The 26463-nt window shown below is 44.1% G+C and overlaps 1 protein-coding gene across 2 annotated transcripts in view; it reads left to right on the plus strand.

Annotated features, from left to right (window-relative positions):
• LOC139926607 (hyccin 2) overlaps positions 1-26049 on the plus strand; it is a 47408-nt gene extending 21359 nt beyond the window's left edge. Inside the window, exons 3-13 of one of the 2 annotated variants that reach the window (XM_071918370.2) lie at positions 1846-1925; positions 3296-3397; positions 5562-5741; positions 8340-8420; positions 11589-11704; positions 13363-13458; positions 14361-14477; positions 16436-16523; positions 17072-17228; positions 18199-18369; positions 21115-26049. In XM_071918370.2, the coding sequence (XP_071774471.1) occupies positions 1875-1925; positions 3296-3397; positions 5562-5741; positions 8340-8420; positions 11589-11704; positions 13363-13458; positions 14361-14477; positions 16436-16523; positions 17072-17228; positions 18199-18369; positions 21115-21794 (1839 nt within the window). In that variant the 5' untranslated portion in view covers positions 1846-1874 and the 3' untranslated portion in view covers positions 21795-26049. The remainder of the gene's footprint in view (positions 1-1845; positions 1926-3295; positions 3398-5561; positions 5742-8339; positions 8421-11588; positions 11705-13362; positions 13459-14360; positions 14478-16435; positions 16524-17071; positions 17229-18198; positions 18370-21114) is intronic. The other variant, XM_071918371.2, reaches the window with a different exon arrangement.
• Positions 26050-26463: the final 414 nt, after the last annotated feature.

A 26463-nucleotide genomic window follows, 5' to 3' on the forward strand; every position in this document is an offset into this window, starting at 1 on the left:
TTTTAAAGTGGTATCATGCCCTTGGAATGACCTGGAGGAACGGCACAAACTTTGAGATTTTTTTTATTTTTTTTTATCAGAAGATAAGGCATACAGCATGTGGAGGATGGCTGTTATCTTGATTGTTGGCTCAGTGTTTTCAGAAAGGCTCCAGTGTGACCATGACTCACTCAGCACATGGCCTTGTTATTGAGGTTAGATTTAGGGATTCTCAGAAATGGAGGGGATTTGTAACCATGATGTTATGCCACTTTTTTTCACATTGGTTTTACCACAGATTCACGGTGTATAGCCTACTTGCCGTCACAGTGGGAAATTAATACCACCTACCAGCTGGTAAATTTAAGCTCTAGCTTAAGTTGTCTACTCTCCCATCCATTCTGAAAGGTAATCTAGTTGACGGGTAAGTCTTCATTCAGTCAAAGTAGCTGGCTACTTGTTTTACTGGACACTGTGACCTGTATTTAAAAAAGAGGTAATTTCCTGTCCTGTGTTATTACAGAGGCCTAGTTGATGTTGTTTTATGCTTTTGGCTTTTTGAAGGTTGATAATGGCAGCATTATGATGATACTCTTTAGAGTAGTGGGGGTGTTAGTGTCCAATTGTGTGGAAGGGTTTAGGCACTTAGAGTGAGGAATAGCCTCTCTCTACCATTACATAAGCATAGTTGATCTTTGTCATTTCGGCGACTAGGCACACTGGGTCGCTTGCATTATCACCCTCAGCCTGTATCCAAACAGTCAGTGGAGCCTGTGGCTGCTCGACCCCCCACACTACCAACCTAGCACAAACAGACACACACACACACACACAGAGACACACACACTGTTCTCTCTCCCTATCTGTCTCTCTCTCACATGCACAGAGACACATGCCTCATTCATAGCCAGCCTTTTTATGGGATAATTAATGAGGATATATTTTCCATGTGATGAAGTCTGAAGGAGCAATGACTTGTTATTTTGGGCAGTTCACTGCGGGTAATTTTAGCTCCTGGATACAGAGAATCAGACCATGGAGACAATGTGCCCGCAGCCCAAGATTAGAAAATGTTTATGTTTGAAGAAGCTAGAGACTAAATGTCTTTTTGTTAACTCATCTCTCTTGAAATATTATGAACATGAAAAAGATGTATTAATATTCTGGAAGTTCAAATACCTAGCTTTTAGTCATTCTTGTAAGGCCAAAAAAATCAACAGTAAACAGAGTTCTTTTTAAGGCAGGGCCTTTCCTTGGGTTTTCGGCAGGCTTTGTCCGTAACGTCATCGCCAGTGAGGTTGTTACTGAGCAAGGGTGGTTTCAAGATTTCATAAGAGGGAACAATGATGTCAGTTGCCCTCAGGAGGCAGAAAGTTGCTTTGGAAATCACAAAATATATCAAATATCAAAATAAACAAAATATGCGAGTCATGTTTGAGGTGGGGAGAAAAACGATTTATGTGGGTCACCTAAAAGTTAAATAGACAAGGGGAAAACCCTATAAACGCTTGCTGTGGTGGCTCATGTTCATGTCATCACACGTCCGTCGTGACAGGTGAGGTGACTCCTTATGTAATGGCGTGGCCGGCATCACAGCGTCCGCACTCATCGCCTGCACACTCGGAGGCCTTAACATGTCATTGAAAGGACAGATGGTTGAATAAGCACTCACTGCTCTCTCCTACTCTCTTTCCCTTACACTCTCTGTCCGCTCTGCTTTCTTTTCCGCTCCGTCTCCCCACTCCCATGCTTGTTCTCTTGCTGTCCTCCCTCCCCGCTGTGTCTCCTCCTCTCTCACACCCTGCGCTTTCTCTCCCTTCTTTCTCTCTCTCCCTCTCTCTCTCTCTCTCGCTGTCTGTCTGCCAGGCAGCCGAGGTGGGGGGTCTCTGAGGAAGATGCTGGGTTCGGAGCGTGGCGTCGTGGAGGAATGGCTCTCAGAATTCAAGGTAAAAAGCCCGCCTCTGCTCTCCGGCGTGACTCATGACACTGAAATGCACTCCTGGACGTCAACCTTGGGAGGCATTTATCCAGAGAAGCCGCAGACTGTGGGTGTAAGAGCTGCGGCGAAGAGAGGGGCGTTCATGTGTAATATTTGAATCCCTTGTGAAATATAATTGAATTCAGTGGGTGCAAATACGGTATGAGAAGTTGTCGGTGTCAGATGTAGGAACTACAAAGCGAATGGCGGGAGGGCTGAAGGGAAGGCACGAGCCTATGAAGGGAGAGGGAGGAGGGAGTGTGTGATGGATAGTGAGGGAAGTGGAATGGTGTGAGTCAGTGTGTGAGTAGTGCAGGCTGGGCACACTGTGTTCTGTCCTCAGCCAAACTGACCATACTGAGGCCGTACCGAGAGGGGATCACAGCCTCCTGTCATCCTGCAGACGAAAACACACAACGCTTAAAGGAAAAATCCACCCTAGGATACTCTGACACTGTCGGATATCATCAGTTTATATTAAGTTCAGTGCATTTCAGGAGTTATTTTGTGAAGTCATTTACTTAATTGGTGTACCCACTTTACCTCAACCTGTTTCTTCTGCTTCTTCTACTTCAGTTAGTGATTTCCTACATTTCCCAGAATGCCTTTCAACAACACCCAGCGTGAACTTAATTCAGCTGTGGGTTATACATGTAGGTGAAGAGATAGCGAGAGTGAGAGGTTTTACAGTCAAGAAGAAGCGAGAGTCACACCACTTACTCAAAACACAACATGTCTTGTGGCTGCATTGCATTCTGGTCTATTGAAGCTACTGTCAGTGGAGAAATTGATCTCCTATGGTTGATGATTTCTCCCTGTATGATTGTTGACCATCGATTCAAAACGATGCCACTAGGAATAAGCCCTTGCTCTTTGATTCTGAGGGACTGACTGACAAAACCAAATATTTACCATTGATGTTTTAAATAGGTGAAATTTGTTCTGCTATTAAACTCCAACGTAGTTGTGCTGGAAATATCTTGATGTAACGTCACATTGTCTACATTTGGCTAGTTAACCACAGCAATTAGACACAACACCAAACAACAAAATGGGCCCACAAATGCAAGATACATCACCAATAGCTGTTCATTTTTAAGAGTGTTAAAGTGTTTTAGAGTGGATCTTCCCCTACACACAGAAATAATATTGACTCTATTTGGATAGATGCAAAGGAAAATGAACCATGGGTCCTGTATTACCCCATGGAGGTAATCCGTTTAGGATTCGAGCCAAGAGCACATTCATATTTCCATGAAAGAGAATAGGCTTGTGACTAAATGTAAAAAGCGCGTGCCATCGCTCAGCAAATCTTCCTCCCTCGTCTTTTCTCCCCAGACTTTACCAGAAACCCACATTCCCAGCTACGCAGGCAGCCTTCATCTGAAGAAGTCCCTGGTGCCAGCACTCTACAGAGTCATCCAGGACCCCAACAATGAGGTGACACACGCACACACACACGTACTACTATGTGCAAATGCCAAGTTGCTTTTCATTGGAGTCCCAAGTAGGATTGTTTTTAGCTCAGGGAAATGTGTTGCTTATGACTCACATGACGTAGCTTCAGTTGGCAGGGAGAAGGGAACTGACACACAACTGTGCCTGCGTGGGCACACACACACACACACACACACAAAAACACAAACAAGCTGTGTTCTGAGAGGGTATGATGGACAGGCACAGTGCCAGTGCCAGCCACGTTACCTGTGAGATTGCACACCGTGTTCCTGTGTCCCTTATACACATACACACACACACACACACACACACACACACACACACACACACACACACACACACATACACACATCACTCTGGCAGGCTAGAACATCTGCTACCCACGCAGTAAAAACTACACATGCACACACACACACAAAGGTACACAGTTTTGGTCACAAAGCCAATAGGTGTACTGTACGATACAGGCGCCTATGTTTTTTCTAAGGTCTGTTTTGTTTTTGTTGTTTTTTTTCACCCATGCATTTCCTATATCAGCAAGGCTGAACTAGTATTTTCTGTTTAAAGGAACAAATGACACAATTTCTGATCCAAGGCCTGAGGCACTCAACGCCACGGGACGTTAATTTCACTCTAATGATACAGTTGGTGCCTCCAATTCTCTTTTCACCTCTTTTTTTTCCCTCTCTTTCATGGTAGAATTTGGGCGTCAGGCATCCACGGGTCTAAATTCCATTAGCGTTGTCAATCTGGCTGCACAACCCCATTAATGATTGGACAAGTGGTCCAGGAGAGAGAACTGTGTGTGTATATGTGTGTGTGTGTGTGTGTGAGAGCGAGTGAGAGCCAAATGTGCATGTCTCATGTGTGTTTGTGTGTCTTGCTCATTGAATGGAGGAGCAAATGCCCTGCCAAATTCAATAATGAGACGCTGCTCATTGCAGGGTCAGCCACAGTGCACACACACCGACACACACGCACACACAAAGCAGTGCTGTTCGGGCACTCAGTTGGCTGACCCCTGGACAGTGTAAACACATTCCCTCGGCTGGCTCCCGTGAGACTAGACCTGACTAGACCTTCATTGTAGTGATTTATCCTCTCCGCTCCTATCCTCCTCTCTGCCTCCCCCACTATTGACCGGCAGCAAAACTTTCCCTCTGTCAATCCACCATTTTAGGGTCAGATGAGATTCACTCTCACTGAATGTTCACCTAGAATTGAAAGAGCTGTGTCCTCATATAAGCAGTAAAGCAGGAGATATTGTTTCAATGCATTCCTGGTAGCTACTCAGTAAGGCTAATCTGTAGGCCAGTGCCGAGATGGAGACGTTGGCGTGTGGGAGAGAAGGGGAGTTTATCAGGATAGTAAATCAGGAGAGGAAAAGGAGGAGGAGGCTGAGTGAGTTAGCGCAGAGTAGGCAGCTGTAGCTCATCTCCTCCTCCTCCTCCTCTTCCTCCTCCTCTTCCATCAACTCCTTCTCTTCCTCCTCGTCCTGTACTTGCGTTTGGACTCATCCATCACCAAACACACTCACACATTCATATTTATCTGACGGAGCCAGTGATATAGCCTTATGGTGTTGATGAAGACACACCATGGTCATACTGTATTTTTCACTTCAAAAAATGGCCATCTTAACTATTTCTATTTTGTGCTGAGCCATAAAAATCTTATTTTGCTTCAAACAAGTGAGCACATTTGGCAGCAGGATGAGATGATTCCTCTTTTCACTCGTTTTCACTTTCATTTGTTTCAAAGGTTGTTGTTTTTTTATTTTTAAAAAAGGCAGATCACTCCACTCACCACAGTTTAGAAGAAAAGTAAGATTTAAAGACTCAGTACTAGATGAAAATACTTAGCAAGATGGTCGTTTTGCTGGGTTTTTTCTTGCCTATTGATGATACAGACACAAATTTTTGGTCCAGCAGCGACATAGATCAATTTGAGCCCACTGAATTGAGTAAAGCAGTGACACAGAAACATCTCCGATTTCATATCCAATTTTGACCAGTTTTGCCTATTGACTACTGTTTTATTGGACCAATCCATCAGCCAGTGAGCTCCATATCGTATATTTTAGTGAATTTTTCGACCTATACTGATTTGCATTTTCGTGTCTTTGTCTCTCTCCCCACCCATCCAGCTGCTGGAGCCCGTCTGCCACCAGCTGTTTGAGCTGTACCGGAGTGCTGAAGACCGCCTGCGACGCTTCACCCTGCAGTTCCTGCCCGAGCTGGTGTGGGTGTACCTGCGCATCACGGCCAGCAGGGACCGCCAGAGCAACGGCTGCATCGAGGCCCTCCTCCTGGGCATCTATAACCTGGTGGGTGCCAGGCCCCCAGGGGCATGGTGGTGGCATTGGGAGAAGGGGTGAAGGTGGAAATAATACCAAGATATAGGTTTGGCCTCTGTGAATCCTAAACGCATTCATTATGGGGTGTGTTTTCTTGTGCCATTTTGCATCCCCATTTTAATTAAACTAGATGCTACCTAGGAAGGATGCAAAATAGCAAATGTAAATTGGCTGCAAATGGGAGCTGTGACATGAAAGTACGCAAAGGATATGTTACCATAAGAAATACCATAATATATAGTATAATAACATATATAACAATAAGAAAAAAGGAGTTCAAGCTCCTGTGACTGCAAGCATCTGTCCTGGTGAAGCAAAACAATGAATCCCTGCAGCTTGAGGGACGCTGCTGTGTAACTGACCCCGACCTCTGACCTCCATGTGGAGGGGAACAAAACAAATGAGAATTTCTTTATGGGGATCAATAAACGATCACATTATTGTTATTATTACCATTATTATGGACATAAATGGCTATACTATTGGCTGCTGTCTCCACACCATCACCTTAAACCCATTTTAAAATATGTGCTTAATTCTCCACTCACCTGGTCTGAAAATACCAACCACAGCCTAGCTGACCTGGCTAGAGTGGTTTCTGTATCAATGGCTATCAGTCAGTAAAGGAGGCTAATGTTGCATCCCCAACTCTGAGTCTGATAGCGCATGGCTTTCTTCAAGTCTGAAATTCAGAAAGTGTTGAAAGCTAGACATGACAAATACCTTGATCAGGCTTCAAGGACTATGATGCCTCATTCCACTTATAGGTGCATTGGTATCGTATATTGAGGCGCTGCGTCATAGTAGACATAGGAGAATTTGTTATTGGTAGATATGAATGATTATTGGTACCTATGGTATTTTTCAGAAGCAAGGCTTTACTCTTAGGAACATGTCTGGTCACACTGTTATTGTTTTTTATTTGTAGCCTTCTAACCTTTAGCTAACCATTTCAACTAAACCAGTTGAAAACAGAGCCTTATTTACAATAACGGACTGGCAAAAGACAAAAAACTGCATACCCGAGGTTAGTCGATCCTTATCTTTCAGACCCGATACAGGTAGTACATAAGTGAGGCACAGTATGCCTGTTAATGTGAAAGGCAATCTACAGTATAGGGAAATCCTTGGTTAATGGATAGACCCAAGATACATTGCATCACCAGGAAACACCCTTGGGGAAATAGGCTAAGAGCTAGAGATATCAGTAGAAAGAGCTGCCTGTAAGCCAGCGCAGGAAGAGGCACATTCATGCATAATTTATCACTCTGTATCTATACCATCCTACACACACACACACACACACACACACACACACACACACACACACACACCCCTCTCTCTGCTATGGTCATTGACTACTGAGCTCAGATAAACAGCCTTGCTCTCAGCAGTCCCATCAGATATTCAGAGATATACTGCTAGCCAGTGAAGGGTAGGACAAGGCCTGGGCCAGCAGTACACTGAATGTCAGGGGGAATGGGAGATAAAGGGATAAAGCCTGTTTGGTAACACATTCCAAGGCCTGGATTATAGATGCTCGGACAAGTGGATGGATAGATTGTTTTCTTTACATCCATTTTCTTGCAGCGACCCCAGATAGCTAGAAAGATGGAAATCAAATGGAAATTCATCATCTGATCTCTTCGATCATCCCACCAAAAAAAAAAAAACAGTTGCAATTAAAACACGTTTGTCCATATTTCATGATATAACTACTGATCCTGGAGGAGTGAACCTGGGTCTCATAACCAAATTTACCCAAACCTCCCGCAACTGCCAAAAACTATCCAGGAAAAACTGAGGGATGTTATACACACAGAGAATACATGATTATTTCTATGTCCTACAATCGGTTAACAATGTCTACTATGCCCACATGTTGAAGAAACAATGATAACCTGATAACCCTTATTCAGCACTTCAAGCCCCCCTCAACTGACTTCACAGTATGCAGATTTTCAAACAAGACTTGTAAGCACATAATCAGTTTACAAAGTGAAGTAGGAGTAACAAGTGACTCCTGCCAAATGCAAAAGGTACAGCTATACATCCCTGCCCTGATTCATCCGCTGAATGCACTTGAACATCATTTTGACTTGGATTGTGACTGCTAGAGATAATCGGACATTATTTTTTTGAAATGGATCATTTTCAGAGACGCTTTAATCTTCCTGTTACCTACCACACTGAAATTTGAATTGAGTGGCGAGGATACTGGCGGTGGCATTTAATCTGTCTGAGCCAATAACATGTACCAGCCGCGTGGTCTCTCACATAACTCTACTGCTTCAGGCAGCTTGGATTGTACAGTAGTTGTCAACTGTATGCCACTAAGTGTTTTCCCCAGTCCACAGAGAAGGGCCCAACTGGGTTAAGTTATGAAGGCAGCATTCTGCATTCGATGCCAGTTTGCCAGTGAGCAAAGCAGAATCACATTTCCAAACCATCAATATGGATGAGCATTGTGCACCAGACTGTTAAAAACAAACCTCCATTCCCTCAAATAACTGTCTCCCTCCCTTTCACTCCCTCCCTCCCTCCTTTCCTCTCTGTCTGGTTTTGCAGGAGATCGTGGACAAAGATGGCAACAGCAAGCTCCTCTCCTTCACAATCCCCTCTCTGTCCAAACCATCGGTATATCATGAGGTGGGACTCCTATCTATTCTCTCTATCCTTGTTATTAGATTTACTGTGTTTCCCTACACCTCTCTCCTCTCATGGTATTCTATTCTTGTTGTTTCTTTCTCTCTTTTTGCCTTTCTCCCTTCTTTGCACTATATGCTAGGGCCGCGCGATAAGACCTCAAATCCATATCACAATATATTGTCACATTTACCTCGATAACGATACATTAAACAAAAAAAAGTGTTGTTTTGTTTCGTTTTTTTTACCCTGGTTCATAAATATCGCATTTACCACTAGCATCACAGCTGTAGTAGAAGCTAAAAATAAATGTGCTTGACATCTCTTGAGAATTTTCAAAATGAATAAGCTTGTGTCAGCTGGCTCTTTTTTTCTCCTTTGGCATACACTCATCATCTTGGATAAGGTGGTTATATTTCAAGTGGTGAAACAAATTGCTTGTGACCCTTCTGTAGTGACTGCTGTCGACAGTGTTTACATTTTGCTTTTTTCTGCATCATGTTTGCTGGAGCCAAAATGTGTCCAAACGGCTGACACAGAATCCTCTTTGGGTGCCGGGTTTTCTTTCAGTTTTGACTGTCATCAGTCAAGGGTGGTAGGATAGTGAGGCTGTTTGTGTTTTGAATGCAGCTCATAGGCTGGATGAGGCAGATGTTCACTGAGTGGATGTGACTTTATATTGTAGTTTTTCTCAAGAGCCTTAGGGAAAGCTTTTACCGAACATAGCGACATGAACAAAATTAGGTCGGTGAGAGATTTCATAATGTTGCTAATTTTCGGTATACCACCCAGGCCTACTATAATACTGTCTCGGTCTCTTTTCTTCCTCTCTCTTCCTGCTTCTCTTGCCTCCTCTCTTTCTTTGCCTTCTTCCTTCTGACTGTGGCAGTGGTAAAGACTAATTTTCAAATATACCTGTACATGTTGAATTAATTGATTTGAAAGAGAGATGACTCTCTAACCCCTGGTGTTCATTCCTCTCTCTGATTCTGCTTTATCCTTCACTCTGTCTAAATCTTTGTTAGTTTCTCTCTCTCTGATCCGGCGTTTGTGCTTCTCCTGTGTGTGTTGACCGCAGACAACTAGGGCACAATTTGCTAAATAAGGGCATCTATTGACCGTTGTATTGAGCTGGAATTCATTAGTAAGGTGTTTAAAGGGACACACTCATCTAGGACCATTTACCTAGGGGAAAAAGAGAGATTGTGCTTTGCTTGCCAGTGTTTTTTTTTTTTTTTTGCTAGCCAGAGCAAGGAGTATATCCGTATTATACAGCATGATTGAGTTTGTGGGTGCCAGTGTATGTGTTTGGGGGAGAGTATCTATGTGTGTGTATGCATGCCCGTTTGCCTGGCCCTGCAGAATCAGATGAGTGCTGATGAGAGTACAGTGTGCGGCGTGTGCTGAGGGCGATTTATTGCTGTAATTACAAGCTTGAGAGGCTCTTCTCTCCATGCTGAGAGAATGAAAGAAGCATGGGGTTGGGCTTGTGTGTGTGGTTGCGTGTAGGTGTGTCTGCGGGTGTGTGCGTGAATCAGAGCAAGGTTCCTAGGCTATGGCGCGGCACTGTGCGTCACGTGGCCTTATCGCCCGGCGTCCAGCATTAGCATACACTCCAGTCTCTCATTTTGAATTAATCCCCCCCCCCCTTCCTCTCTGCTCAGAGTCATCCAAGATACTGACGGTGGAAAACCAATTCAATTTAGGAGAGACCTCTGCTCTGCACACCGTCAGAATGACTAAGTGCCCTTACATCACAACAGCATATCTTCACTCGCCCATAGATCTGGATTTTTCTCAATCATGGGCTTTTTTTCTATAGCTATCTGTGCCTCTCTCTCTTTCTTGTTCTTGCTTTTTAACCTTCAAAAGAAAGGGAAAGATCCAAGATTCAGTCTTATTGCCATATAAAACTGAGGTTGCTACGAATTTGTTTCAGTTTGCTCAGGAGTGACACAAGACACGATAACAGGTGCACATATACTTGTACCTCCCATACAACACCTGTTACCAATGACAGCAATAAATACAAAAATCAAACAGGTTAGGCCAGTCAATAGACCTAGAGAAGTACAAGAAGTGGCACGTTTCAAAATAAAAACAATCAATAAATAAGTAAAATCAATAAAAGTGCTAATGAACTCGATGGATCTAGAAGTTCAACACTGCCTCAGGATAGCTGCTGTGATGAAATGCAGAGGTCCTGACAGCATTAAGCCCTCTTCCAGAGAGACACAGACCGAAATATGAACTGGCTAGGTGAGAGGGACCTGTGAAGAATGTTAAAGCTGTAAGAAGACAGAGGGAAAATTGCGGTCGATAATATTTTTGCAGCTGTGCGTACAATCAAAGAGGGTGACTCTCCCAAATTTGACTAGACAAATGAATAGGGCCAACAGAAGGAAGCACGTTGCTGCCAGTAACAGCCATCCAGTCGATGGAGAGTTTGGCAAAGGTCCTTGAAGCCCTTTTACAACAGTAATAATATGATCCCATTGTAATGAAATGTGACTACTAATCATAGCAATTCCCCATGTGAGCAAAGCCCCCAATTTGTCACTCAACAATTACAGAAAAGGCACTTGAGCACTGTGCCACTTGTGGGGCAGAGCAACTTCTTCTTCTTTATGCCTGTTGTAAGCATCATAAAGTTATAAATTATTGTCATTTTACAGTCTTTTGGCAGCGGAAGCAGCCAGATATGTAAAAGTCAGTGTTTTTATTCCACGTCCAGCCTCCGTACTGCAGGCTTATGATCAGTAATCTCCCTTCGTCCTGCTCTGTAGAACAGACTCACTGGTCCCAGTACAGAGTGACAACAGGGACCAGAATCTTAATGACCCTTTCATCTAGATTCTGTTGTACGGGGGAAGAATAGATGAGGATGAATAAATATTCAAGTTAATAAATATTAAAATGTTTTGTGTCATTTTCCATATCTGTGGCTGTCTGTGTATATGGGGTGTGTGTGTGTGTGTGTGTGTGTGTGTGTGTGTGTACCTTTGTCGTATGTTGGTGGGTCTTTGTACCTATGCATTTGTGTGCACACCAATGACTGTGTGTGTCTGTGTTCTTCTGACTGTGTGTGTGTGTGTGTGTCTGTGTTCTTCTGACTGTGTGTGTGTGTGTGTGTCTGTGTTCTTCTGACTGTGTGTGTGTGTGTGTGTATAGCCTTCCAGCCTGGGGTCCATGGCGTTGACAGAGGGGGCTCTCTGTCAACATGACCTGATCAGAGTGGTGTACAGCGGCCTCCACCCTCAGAGAGAGACCTTCACTGCACAGAACAGGTACCACACTGTCTCACCCAGTGACTTAGCTCCGTTTCTAAGTCACTGTGTGTTGAGTATTTTGACACATTTGCTCCAATTGTACACTTTGAGACTTTGACACACACAGAATAGACCTCACAAAAGACGTTCAATTGCAGCCGTTTAGGGACATTCTGCTCCATCTGACTTACTGAATGAATGATTGGCTACAGGCTGAAGCCGCTGTTGCTTTCAGAATACAGAGAAATGGCAGCGCCGCGGGCCGTCCTGGTTCAGTAAATACATGTGGCATCACCAGACTGAATCTAGCTTTTGCCCCGTGGATGTCATCCTTTTGTCTCTCTCTGCTGTTTTTTTCTCTTAAGACAAAACAGTTTTATTATTTCCCTTGCATCTCTCCCTTCCTTGTTAGATGGAAAGGACCTTTTAAGATGATCAGAGCACAACCCTCACTCTCGTTCAGCCTCCTGTGCCCAGAGTCGGCAGGCCTGAAAGCTTTTTTGGCTCTCACATTATCTCTGCTGCTGTGGATGAATGATAATCTTAGCATAATAATGAAGCTTGCTAGAATCTTGCCCCCGAGCCAGAAAATGGTTTTTCGCAGCGCTGAAGTGAGCGGGGTTGTGCTCTGTAGGTGCGCTTGCAAACGCACCCGTACGCACGCATGTACACACACGCATCAGCAGTGTGAGAAGACACGATCAGCGGCGATAATGCGGGAACTAGCTCTGCTCTGCGGCGCGGGTAACGCTCTCCATCCTGGGCCTTTTCCAGAGCGGTGCGGCCCTCAGCTATGATGGACACAGGGGGTCATAAATATACTCAATGGACTTCAGCGGGGCCAGGCCTCATAGCTTATCTGGAAATCCATTTGTGTGGCTGGGCCCGAGATAGTGTTTATGAGAAGAAAGCCCAACGCCCCTGAGAGGTGCTCGCTCACTCCGACTGGTGATATACAGCCGGGCCATTTACCTCCTCTGCGCACAGAGTCAATTATGGCCTTTACTCTCCAGGTCCTGCTCCTGGCTGTTCTCCATCAACACAGACACACGCAAACTAACACACTAAGACACTCCAAAACACACATGCACAAAGTATACCTTCAAATTGCAGCATTTTTGAGACATTCGCTCCAATTGTCCGATTTTCAGGCGTCAATCTATAGTCTCACATACGCACACAGTCGACCTCACAAAAGGCTTTAAATAGCAGCAGTTTAGAAACACTTGTGCTCATTCTGCATTTTTGGCTTAATTGTATAGCGGTGACATGGTGAGTGGGGAGAATTTAAAGGTGATTATTGCGGCATGTCAGGCAGAGCGTATATACATAGCTCACAATGAACAAAGCTGCCTAGGCAAGCAGTTTGCTTAGCAAGCTATTTAACAGTTCATAGAGTTAATAAATTGCTTGAGCAATTCTAGACAAGTGTCTACAGTGTTTGTGCTCAAGCTGTCACAAATAGTCTGATGATTTGATATGTTGACAAAAATGGACAAGCTGAGGTCTAATTGAAATTAAACAAGATTAAATTTGATGTCTGTTCTGTAGAGTTTATACATCATACAAATATACATTCTTGGTGTTTTGACTTATATTACTTATACTCTAATTAGAGTCTATATCTCTTTGTCTGTGTCTCTGACTGTGTGTACTGTTCATCGTTGTGTTTCCAGGTTCGAAGTGCTGTGTTTCCTCATGCTCTGCTACAACTCCGCTGTGGTCTACATGCCCCTTTCCTCCTATCAGTCAGTCTGCAGAATGAGCTCACGGTGAGGAGAACACATGTGTAAAGTGCACATGTCTACATTTATTTGTCATCTTCATTTTTTTTTTTTTACTGTTTTCACCCCTTTATGCTATCTGTAGCCAATTAGTGTCCACCCTCTCCTCTTCCACCTTCATTACTTACTATCCCGAGTCTCGGTTTAAATCATTGCCTGTAGCCATTTACTGACCTCAATACTAAATGTCTTCTTGGCAGGAGGATTTGATAAGTACAATCCATTATAGCTCTGTTGTTAGTGAAAAATATCCCTATGGTTGGCTAAATGAAATTCTCACTGTTGGATACCTGTCCAAGTCTGTCTGTCGTGGAAATACCCAGATGCCCCGGAGGTAGCAGAAAGGATCAATGTGGAATTCATAATATGAGGCTCGGTGTTGGAGCTGCAGCAGTGATTGCACCACCCCCAGTGTGCAGACAACTCAGGATATGAAGACTTCCCTACTGTGACCAAGCAGACAGACAGCGCCTGAAGCGAGCTATGTCTAGACAGACGGCACACTGTGGCTGTGAAGACCGCAGAGCGCGAGAACGCTGCTCACTCTTTCAATTTAGCCTCGCGGTCTCTGTAGACTCCCAACACACCGCCGTCTGACCTTTTTATGAGTATATACTATTTACATTTGTGCTCCCCCTTGCTCATTGTTTGCCGTGTTTCCTCTTTGTTTATGTTATTCGGGAAGTGACTAATGTTCCCTTTGTTGTTCCTCCTCTTCAGGCTCATCTATCTGTGTTTAGTAGGAACTTGTGATTAAAACAGTAAAACCTCTCCGAACCCTTGTCTTCGCTTCCTCCTAAACTGCCCTTTGTTGTTGCCTGATTCAGTATGACCTTATTCACCTTAGGTACGTGACTGTGTGTGTGTCTGTGTGTCCGTTCCCTCCCCAGGTTGTGTGTATGCGGCTTCCCGCGGCAGCAGCAGAAGCTCTGGAGGGAGCCGTGTAACCGCGTGCTGCTGGACCCAGAGTTCATGGTCCAGATGCTGACTGCCGTCTATCACGCCATGTACGTATGTTCAGCTGGCTTCCATCCCTGTCATTTTTGCATCCTCGCTTGTGTTAAGCCGAAATGCTACTAGGATCAATGCAAAATGGCCATAGATGGGGATTGTGACATTGAGTGAGAGATAATAGGACGATAATAGGATAATGGGTAATAGGGAGGAAGCTGATCTCATGTTCCTCACCTGACCGGATAAGATCATGCACATTTGAGTCATTGAGTCATTTTATGAGCTAGATAACACAATGTTGCTCACTTTTGCTACTGCAGGACATCACTAATGAGGGCATCCTCTATTCTAGTTTGCCGTGATTTACCGCAGAGAACCGCTTAGCCTGTCAAACTACCAAGGACAGGAACTCTCCACTGTACAGACTGATTAGATCGGCAGTGCATTGTGGGAGCAGGTGATTTCATCCCCTATGAGGACGGTCGTTGCAAAGCAGATTAGAGTCGACGATAGCTCCTCCTCAGTGATGGATCTCCTGATTGGGTAGTCACTGGAATCACCACCGTTAGGGCTGGTGGACCAAGGAGAGCGGGAGAGAGTGAGTATGCACTGTGTCTCATTGCCCCCATGAGGGTACACAGCAGCAATCAGTAGATTGGAGCAGTCAGTGCTGCTGGAGGAGAGAAGGGAGAGGGTGTGGGTGTGTGAGAGAGAATAATAGCCTTTTTAGTAATCCCTACCACAGGTCACCTCAGCGCCATTCAGTACCAGCCCGAGCGCTCACATTCACCCGCGGCCCAGCCAGGCACACGTGAAGGGCAGATAAACATGAAGCCACAGCTCCACACATGCAGAGGGACCTTGGCACTCGCTGAGGACATTCTGGGATTTAGGTTAATATGTCCCCTAATGCTACAGCGTTGTAATGCCACATAAAGAGAGGGAGGGAGGGAGGGAGGGAGGGAGAGAAGTGCGGGGGCTATGAGAACAAATAGATTTGACACCCGTTTTTTTTGTTTTTGTTTTTTTTTGTAATCGGGGTTGAAATGTAGTCTCGTCCGATTTCCAGCCTTCAGATCATCAGAGGGTTCTGTTTTTACCTTCCCTATTCAACTCGTTCTATTCATCTTGAGGCCAAAGGGGAACCCACGCATTTGTCCCTGGCTGTATGGTTGTTGCATGTGCGGCGGCGTATCAAAGAGAGTTCAGCGGTGCAATCTTTTTTTGTAGCTGTGTTCCTTTCATCTGCCTTTACTGAATAGGGGATGTGACATCATCACCTGCTGCACCAGCTGAGGAATAAGCATTAATCGCTTCCACACCCTCGCTTTGAAAACATCTATCCACCCTCATTTAGCAGTAATTATTCCTCTCTCGCAACTAAACTGATAATCCTCATTATTTTGCTAGATATTGTGATCATGATTATCACTCACAATATTTGAGGAGCAAAAGTATTTTACTGCACTATTTTGCGTATATCATCTATTTTTAACTAAAGTTGGTGCTTTAAATGAAATGAAATGTTTAATCTTTGCTGATTTATTCCAATATTCTACAGTTAATAATTGTGGGAACTAAAATTGCAATATGTGATTATACATGATTAATTGTGCAACCCACATGTTTTTTTAAATTATAAATGCATTTTTAATTGGTAATTTTCCTGTCATTTTTGTGTGTTTTTTTACCACTGTTTCAGTTCCAAATGAATTCATATTATTCCTTAAGTATATTCCCGTTGCATCAATCAAGCCAACAGGTAGCTGTTATATACACAAAAAAATGAGAGGAGTGATGACTGCTCAGACTGACACTCAACATCTGCTTCTCTCTGTCTCTGTAGCCCCGGGCGTTATTTAATAACTTTTAATAATAGTCCAGGGGATGTGACTCAGACATCAAGGCACCTTGTCAGACACTGCTGTTTACTCAAGCTCACAATGTGACGTTGTTTTATGCCTGTGTGCGTGTGTGTGTGTGCGTGCGCATGTTTTGTGTTGTGTTGTAGATACAATGGAGAGTGGGAGATGGGGCGGGAAGCACTGGAGGACGTCCTGTACAGAGCCCAGCTGGAACTTTACTCCCAGCCTCTCCTGGTAAGACCAACAGCATTGTGTGTTTAGTTACACCTTTTCTCACCTGGAGCCCAGTCAAATGAAAACATAATCCTACTAGTGCAATCATTCTTTTCATGTGGGGGGCTGGCTGGAAACAAATCTGCAAACCATTTTATGTCCCAATTCATAGTGTTAAGAACCTCTACAATAGATCAGAAATGCATAAATAAGACACACCGACCCTATTCAAATTTTGGTTGTTGTAAACTTATCATGTCTGTATTCAGCAGGCTATTTTGCTAATTACATTCCTCTTACTCTAACATTAACCCGATTGCAATCAATATACAGTAATTAAATTGTATGGTGATGTATGTTTGCTTATGCGCGTCTGTATTCAATTATGAATACGTGTAAGTGATGGAGTTGTCCTTCGATGTGCCTTTGTTTATGCGGGTCTGTATGTAAATATAATTAAACATAAGTCATTGAAATTGTATAGTGATGTGTCAGTGTATGCAGATATAATTAAACATAAGTCATTGAATTGTATAGTAATGTGTGTCGGTGTATCTGTATGTTATTAGCTGGGGAACGCCATGAAGAACTCGCTGCCAGACAGCGCTCCTGATGAGCCGCGGGGGCGCAAGGTGCTCCAGGTGGAGGTGACACCCACCGTCCGCCGCATCTCCATCTCGGCCATCACCACCGCCTCCATACGACGCCACCGCTGGAAGAGAGAGGGTAAGACACCGGCCCCGAGTGTCACAGAGGAGCGTACGGGAGAGTCTTCCATCATGGCTGCAACACAGAATGGACAGTGAAGCGGGCCTCAGTGTATGAGAGAGAGAGACTGACGACTCAGTTGATAAGAGCACAAGAGATTCAATACAGTACATTTCTTTTGCCCAAGTCTTCCTCATTATTAAGTTGATACCCAAGAGTAGGTTGGACTAGAAACTTAACCAATGCAAGGGAGTTTTTACTGGTGTTAAATTATGATTTAAGCTATTCATTTTTATTAACCAATGAGCTTTTACAGATTTTTTTAAGTCGGTGAAAGGCCACAAATGTGAACTATTTGGTGAGAGAAAATTCCCATCTGGTGTTCTTTGTGAAATCCACTCACATCATGAGCACTGTCCAAATGGTGTTTCATGTCAAAGATGTAATTGTGGTCATATAGTCTCTCTGTTGCAATATTTGTGCCACTCACTGCCCTTTATTGCTCTTTCTTTGCTTGTCTTGTCTCTTGAGTGTGTGCTGTGCTGTTTATCACTAGTTACAGTCGCTGCATAGGAATTCTGCAGTTGCCCAGTTTGAGAGAAACTCGGGACAAATGATGCCTGTAGATGCTACTGACTGCTCCATTTTACTCAGTAGATGGATGATGAAAGGGACAGTTCACCCAAATTTTTTATTTGTTTGTTAGTAGTTCCTTTTTCTTGTATTTTGTTATCTAGGTATCAATTGATAGACAACTGGCCATTGTTAAGTCTTTTGCAGTTTGGCTTACATGAGATTCCAACAAAAAGCAGTTTTGAGATTTGAGTGCACTATCCCTTTAAGAGTTTCATATGTGTGAATTGTGGCTCTAGCGGCAGCTTCATCCTGCAAAAACACTGGGCTGCTGTGTCCATGATGAGGCCCGAATCGGTTGAGGCTTGCTGGCACTAAAGGAGCACATTTCCCCATCTGTGTCGTTGACTCCCAGATTGTTTTGACTACTCAAGCGATGCAGAGTTGAGCCTCACCGTCAATCCTTCTAGCCACGCCCACCATCAGCACACTCCCTGGGAGCCAGCGGCCAAAGAGGAGAGAGGAGGGCGGGCTCACAGCCACCACAGCAGCAGCAGCAGCATCGTTCCCCCCATCACACTTGAGGGTAGGGGACAGGGGAGGACGTCCCGTATGCTCAGAGCAGGGAGGGTCTCAGGAGGAGGTGCCCCTTCGCCCTGTATCCTCCCACCCCTCCTCCTCCTCCTCCCCCTCTCCAACTTGGCGGGCTAACTGAACGTTTATGCCGTTCCCATTCTGGCTGCCTCTTCACTTCCCCAGAGTATACTAACTCCTCCAGTCTATAAGACCCTTACTCAACAACCCCCTACAACCAGATCACCGCTATTGTCCTCTCCTCAAAGAGTGGAAGAGTCGCCTATTCTGGGTTTGAAGGAAGTGTGGCTAGTGGCCGTTTTGCATGGGCCAGTCATCATGTCATATCCTCTCTTTCTCCTTGCCATGCTTAGTGTAACATACTTTAGAGTTGCTCCACTTGTCACTCACTGAGCATGTTTACTGCAGAGCCTGCAGCTTGACCTTTGACCTCTGGGTTTTTCCTGTCAGCTGATGCTTTGAGGTAGACGGCTGACTGATAGCGGTGGTGGTCACTTCTTCATGTCTGATAATTGGTTTCATGGATTTATTTTTTCTGTAGTCTTAACAGGAAAAATATGTCAATTTTACAAAAGCGGCTCAGAGGCCCAGACTGCTTGTTGTTTCTCTACTGCCCCTGGTGGTGTTTGACAGCGCCACAACAAGTTTTGGGTCACTCAGGACAGCAGCACCCATCTGCTGGCGCCATTCAACAGGGAGAGGCCGTCCATTTTGTTTTTCAGTCCAGCAGCTTGCTTATATGCTAATTTTGTTTTTCTGCTACGTTACATTTTTTTCCTCAGTGAGCTCAGTGAGTGAGAAAGAGCCCCTTCCTCATGCCTCAAAGCATGTGCATGCAAAGGCAAATGTGCAAATTTTCAACAGAAACATGAAACCCTGCAATGCTAAAATTTCAAATGACGAGGCCAAGAGAACAGACTACTTTCCTGTTGCTCAACTTTACAAATCCAATACAGCAAAAGCTATTTTACTGCGAGTAGCAATAATATGGTTATTGGTCATTATTTTAACACCTTGTAACATCAGAGTCAGATGTTTTGACATGGCTGAAGATCAGCTCATTCCCCGGCTTGTTGTCAGTGTTTGTCTGCCTGCCATCCCACCCCCTCCCCATGCTCTTCCATTGAATCTCTGTCGAAAAACCATGAAATTTATCTGGTTTGTTTCATTAGAACGGAACTCTGCCAGCCAGTTAAAAGAGAACCTTGGTGATAAATGTATATGACTTTCTGTGTACAACTACCGGTCTTTCCATTTTAGGAATACATAACTAACTGGCCATAAATCCTGTAGTTTGGGGCTGCATTGTAACGTTATGGGAACTTAATTGCAGTTAAACTTGTTTGTAAAGTTTGGAATACAGAACTTTCAGTTCTTTATTTGGGATTGGCTTGGCTTGTGACGGCTAGCAGACAGGCCCATCTGGCCTCGTGGTCTGTCAGTTCTAATTGGAGTGCTATTGATCTCATGAGGCGTATGGACTCGCCTCAATGCTCTCCCCAGATTGGCAGGCTCCTCTCGGCCAGCCAAGCAAGCGGCCGCTGGGCCAGTGCTGCAGGAGAAAGGAGGAATGAGGCAGGAGAGCATGCGTCTTCTCGTCTTGTCTTGTGCATGTCAGTCCAGGCCTTTTCTTCTTCGTCTTCGTTTCTCTGGTGCTCTAACTGCCTGTGGTGCCCCGATGTCCGATTTTGCTTGTCCCAACACTGCATGATGGAGAGACACGGTTGAGCCTCTGTCTCTTGTCTTTAACAGGCTTTTTTTCCTTGCATATTTCAATAACATTCTTTTTTCTAACTCAGTTTTTATAATTGTTTCCCCTTTTAGCTTTCAAACAATGGACCCATAGATGGATTATAAACAGTTTTATGTTTAGATCTATTTATGTCAGTCTTGTGCCTGTTTGAATTTTACCAAATAGTCACCAGATATTTTTGATCATTGACATATTGAATATGACATCATTTTCCAAACACAGTCTTCTCTCTGTTATCAACCAGGCTAAACATTGGCTTTTGGTCATTATTGATGTGTCCCACACAAATGAAGCAAGAAATCTTTAGTCAATCCGAATTACATCAGATGATTAAAAGCTCAAGGTCATTGTGTACTATATTGGATTGTAGTCCTGTTGGTACATAATGAATGAAAAGAGCTAATGAAAGAGTGTGATCTGTTATGAGTGTGAGCATTAGCACTGACCAGCTAGGAGGCATCTAATTTAGTCTCCCAATTTATTCTGCATTATTTATGAACACTCGGTGGAAATTATTACTCAGTTTAATCAGGGTTTGTCGCAGGCCTGCTGACATTACAATTAACGAGAATGAGCAGCTAACACTTTGCCCTTTGCCAGGATTACTGCGGAAGTTTGTGTCGAGAGTCTGAGTGTCTAGAGTGTTGGCAGTAAACTATCTGCAGTAATTGGTGTATGATATTTTGGAGGGTTGTCTGCAACCACCCACCTATAGCTAATCTTATTTCGTTTTAGTGAACAGAATTAATGATATATTGAAATTAAAGTGAACCAGAATTGATACACTACACAGTACTTGCACAAATAAGGTTTAAAATGACTCTCTCGTTCAGATTATGCCTTTATATTTGACAAGACCATCTCAGTCACTGTCTGACCTTGGTCTCAAACTTGATTTCTCTCGATGTCTGCTCCTCTCACATGTCTCTTTGTCTATCATGCTGTTCTTTTTTTTCTTGTGTGTGTGTGTGTGCGTGTGTTCAGACGCTGACGGCATGAGCGGCGGGGAGGATTCGTTCAACGTGAACGACCCAGACGAGGGCTTCTCCTCCGGGGCGTCCAACAGCAGCCAGCCCAGCGGCACCAAGGCAGGCGGCAGCGTGGGGCAGAGGGGCGGCAGCCTGAAGAGCAGCAGCAGCAGCATCAAGAAAGCCGTGACGGCCCGGCTGTCCCGGGAGAAGGAGCGAGAGAGGGAGAGGGAGAGGGAGAGGGAGAAGGAGAAGGAGCGAGAGAGGGAGGCGGAGAAGCAGCGGGATCTGACGGTGGATCCCCAGGCCGCCCTGAGGAGGCACCACCAGAGGCAGCAGTCCCCCCCAGCCAGCATCGCCTTGGACGCCATCGAGCTGAGTCCCATAAAAAAGCACCTGAGCTTCCCCGCTGGGCCCACGCTGGTTCGGACTGGCAGCACCTCCTCCAGCAAGTCCTTTGACTGCATGAACCTCAACCTGAACGGAGGCGGGGACAACAAAGGGGAAGCGGAGGGCGGCTCCGACAGGGGAGGGGGGCTTCCAGTCGGCGGCTCCCACCGCCACTCCACTATCAGCCTGCAGGAGGAGCACCTAGTCAGGCCAGAGGAGGCCCAGGACCTCCTGTCTCCTGGAGCCCCCCTCACCAGGCAGTCACGCTCCCCCAGCTTCAACATGCAGATCATATCACAGGTGTAATGTGGGATGAGGTAGATGCAGGCACACACACACACACACACACACACACACACTCTCACACACACACACACACACACACACACACACCACTCTTAATACCTACTCATAACACACACGTCCTCATGCTGGGTTTTTCTGTGGCTGGTCGTAGCCCTACCTTGACAACTCCTGTCTACCTATCTGTGTTGAGTATTTTTCTGTGTGTGTGTGTGTGTGTGTGTGTGTGTGTGTGTGTGTGTGTTCACATAGGAGAACTTTGTCATCATCCTCAGATCTCAGAGGGTTGGCTCTCCACCCATTCAGCCTCCATTAAAGTCAATGTCTTCATCCGCAGTCCCTGGTGGGTGGGTGGGTGGGTGGGTGGGTGGTGTTACTGAGAATACAACAAGTGGAAAATGTCAGTCAACAGAACAGGACTGCCCACTACTGTAACCACGCTGCTAGTCTACAAGACTACAGCCTGTTACTGCATCCTCCCTTCTGACCAAACGGAGCATTCCACCTCTGTGACAGTACACAGAAACTCTGGAGCAAAAGGAGGCATTGGGAAAACTTGTAAGGATACTATACTAGCTATAGGGGATCTATGACATTTCAGAAATTTTAAGTTCCTGACTGAATCAGTCTGTTTTCGTATTGAATCAGCAATAAGACTTACCGTTGCTCATGTGGAGAAGAGTGGGGATTATTGTTCTTTCTCTCATTCCTTCCCTTTCATTCCCGGGCTCACGTGCAATCTTTCCTGCTGACTATCTTCCTTTTAATTATGGTTCTTAATTTGGCATAAATGGTTTTATGAATAAAATTTCTTTTAAATGTCTGTTTAAATTACAATCCAAAGAAAGTAGCGCATTTCTTTTGTTTTTTTGTTTTTCTTGACTTTGTGACAATGATTTTGTAGAGAACAAGTGATTCCCTAGGTTTTAGCCCATGAGCTTCATTTTATTCTGTAATAATGATTCATTCTCATTTTGATCTGTAATTTTCACACTTTTGACACTGTTGTAAAATCAAACTGGAATGTGGAAAGGGTTTGTCTTGTGAGCTCTAAGCCGAGCTTTCAAATGGACAAATCATTTGGAGAAATCGCTACCGTGCAGCTAAACGAGGACCGGATGACATCTCATCTATTTCCAGGTCCTCTAGTGACTTGATGTTAAGCCTAAAGCTCCCAGCGGAGATCTTGTAGGAGAGCTGTGTAAAAACATTCAAGACAATGTTGGACTTCTGGAGCGGATTTCTAAAAGTGCAAGACGATGACTGTATTTTAAGTTGGATGGTGATTATGGTTCGATCCATTTAATTGGTCCTTCCATCTGAAAGCACTTGTCAGTGTGTCTGTCAGTCGGTGTAGAAGCTGTGGTTTAACGTGGATGTGTGTGATTTTCCTCATCGTTTTTGAGCAAGTGAATTACTGCCCTGTGGAGGCTCATAGTAGTCACTGCGCCTCAGCAGTCCGTCACCGTGACGATCATGTGTGCTGCGATTGGATGCTCATGAAACATTTTGTTCTACCTCATTGTGTATTCACCTGCCACTCAGACACCTGTCTCCCAATCCCATTCAGTCAGAGGCGGGACAAATGTCCCCATTGGTTCTGAAGGTGGAGAACTTGACAGGTTTGGGAATAGAGTGGGGACCAAAATGGTTTCACACACTACAGCTGTAACGACACTGTAAAATCTGTGCGTGTTAATGTGAGGAGTTGTGACTGAATATCTTGGCCTCGCATTTCAGTTCAATCACGCCATGCACAAAATTTAGCTGCAAAATAAGAACACGGCTGTCTCTGTCTTCAGGTTTTCATTTTTTTCTCACATGTGAACATCAAACAACTACAGTGGAATGACCTGATTATTTTGAATTCCCTAAAATGTCCTACTTATCTTTTTATGTAGTGATTTTTGAAGTGCAATTTTTTATCCTCATGTGCATGGAGTTGAGTTGGATCTCTTCTGCTGTTAAATGCCTGTGTCTGTGCACAGCGCTAGCTAGCCTTCTGTAGTGCGCCCTCCCCAGGCTGAGTGAACTGAACATGTTGTGCTTGTCTGCATGTTTAGCGCCCTGCGAAGCACTGCTGTTTCAGACAACCCCCCTCCACCCCCCCACCCCTTTCCCCAACATGAAACAGCCAGCAAGCCAAACCCAGTCTTGCCCTCGTCTTTGCCAGATGTGCCAATACACATCCTCTCCTTATGAAAATCTTTCTTTTGCTTGTGTGTCTTAAGTTCAGAAAAATGTTTGCCTATTTTTTCTGTTTACTAGTCTTATTTCAAAGCTAAGGGACAAAAAAGGGACGCTTGGATTCATGGCTAAATGTGCCCTTAGATGCAGCTTCACTTCTGTTTTTTTTTTTGTCATGTATAATTCCTTTCACAAGGCAAGTTCATAGGGTTGTACGACGTAGTACTTTCACAATCATTACCAAGCTTTCCTGTTCACGTGTAAAAACATTCGGAGTATATTCTGCTTCTGTGTAGACGTCAGGTGATGTATTACATATCCATGTCTAGCTCATGTGCTTGTATAAACGGAGGATGAATGGTTACGTTTAATGTATATAAAAGTCAGTTCAATCTGCAGTGAAACTCCCACGCACTCATGCTCCATATTGGAATCCATTACAACTGCTGCTCCTAGTCCTGAGTGAGTCCCGTGTGTGCTTTAGCCTTAAACATTTCGGGCCAAAAAGCCTCGTCGGTTCTTTGGCCTCGCCGTTCATGCGCCCCTCCTCTGTGTGACTGACTGTGTAAGCAGAGAGGGGGGGTGCAGCCACGCTATAGTTCACACTCTCACCCGGTCCGTCTCGTAACTGTCATCCCCGTGCTGTTTGGCTCACAATGAACCGTGTTCCCATCTGCTGTATTTTGCTGTGAGTTGAGTGGCGCCTTTTTGCTGTTCAAACTGGTGACGTGTCCGTGTCATTACTATGAGTGCCCCTGACCAAGGCTACCAGCGCCACGTTGGTACTGTATGTTGACTTGGTGTAATGGATAGACAAATATCCCTCAGTGTCTTGTGTTACATTGCATGTGATCAGGGCGGGAAATGAACACTAGCCAGTAGCCAAATGCTGGTAAATTTTGACTGTGGCTGGTAAAGTTTGTCTACCAGCCATTTTGGCAGGTTAACAAGCCATGCTCTTCTATTCTATTCTAAAAAAAATCAGTAAAATGATTAAATTGGCTGGTGAATTTTGGAATCAATCAGCCATGTGGCCGGTGGACAAAAAAAACCCAGTTAATTTCCTGCCCTGCATGTGATAAGTGTGGGCTTTGTTTTCATACAGTATAATGCACTTTAATCCAATCTTCATCCACCTCTCTCCTCAAGTTATTAATTGAAAAAAAATATATAGATGTGCAAATGTGTATACACTCAATGCAGGGTTTTAGTCTCTTTAAAGTAGTACTTCTAAGCGATGTCACATCCAACACAATGCTTTTTTTTTTCTTTTAAAACAAAGGCTAAGGGTACAGCTATTTATTTTTATCTTTACTTTGAAAACCAAAAAAAAAAAAAAAAAAAAAAGTCAAGAGGTCAGGAAGGTCTCAGGAGTTTAATGTTTGTCAAAAAGCCACATGTTAAATATGGCAGCACCAAAATTTCTGTTTTTGAGGTCAGAATTGATTCTATGCAACACTTATTTGTTTTTCCATTTTTTTTGTGTGTGTGTTTTTTTTTGAGTATGGGCTTTTCATTGAACCTCGTTGGGCGGGAGGGGGCAGATGCATTGAAGCTGTTTTTTAAGGTGCAAGTCCTCAACAGCGTCCCATCTAGCGATTCTGTTTGTCCACCCTGTTGTGGTGCTACAGAGAGAAGGACCTCTCTCATGTGGGTAGACCGCCACATGCGGGTGAAACACGAGGACCATCCCTGTTCCGTATTCGTCATCAGACTGCCCCTCACAGTGAGAAAGCCAGACCTGGACTCATGGTGCATGTCGAGCCCTTCTGTCAATCTGCTGCTCTGTGGCTCAAAGAGGTCGGTGTGTATGAAATATAAACAGATTATCAATGATGAATCTAATCTAGAGGCTTCAAGGGAAGCTGAGAAAGATGTGATAACACTGTACTGTTGATGTTGTATAAATGGAGAGAAAGACTTATTTTAAATCTTGTAAATAACAAATGTACAAAAGAGTGAAAGCAAGACAAATATAAAAAAAAACAACTTGATGACCAGTCTGAGATGTAGAGAGAAATTAATCTGTATATTGTTGAATAAATATTGTGCCGTAAGGGACATGAGTGTCTGGCTGTCTTCTGTGTTATTTGTACAAATATGATGCTGTTAGTCATTCATCACTGCAGGACCACTTTCAGTAACAAATACATCCAGAAAAATAGCTCATTAGAAGAAGTCACTTTACCATCATCTCAGTATTCAGTGTCTAAAGTGCATTTCAATTTCACTACAATGCACTAGAAAATCTTTTGCTAAATTGTAAACAGAACCTAATTTTTTGCTTATTCTAAAAAATATTAAGGCATTCATTTTGCAATACAAGTTCAAAATGAGACCTAATAAATTCTAAGATAATCTAATTACATCACTATTACATTAACTGACCATTATTATTTCATATGGACTGTAACTCTAACCAATGATGTAATAATAGTATCAAAGAATCTAATAACTCATGCCATCATATTATTAGTTATTATTA

This window comes from Centroberyx gerrardi, chromosome 10, assembly GCF_048128805.1.
Source record: "Centroberyx gerrardi isolate f3 chromosome 10, fCenGer3.hap1.cur.20231027, whole genome shotgun sequence".
In the NCBI taxonomy this organism is placed as follows: Eukaryota; Metazoa; Chordata; class Actinopteri; order Beryciformes; family Berycidae; genus Centroberyx; species Centroberyx gerrardi.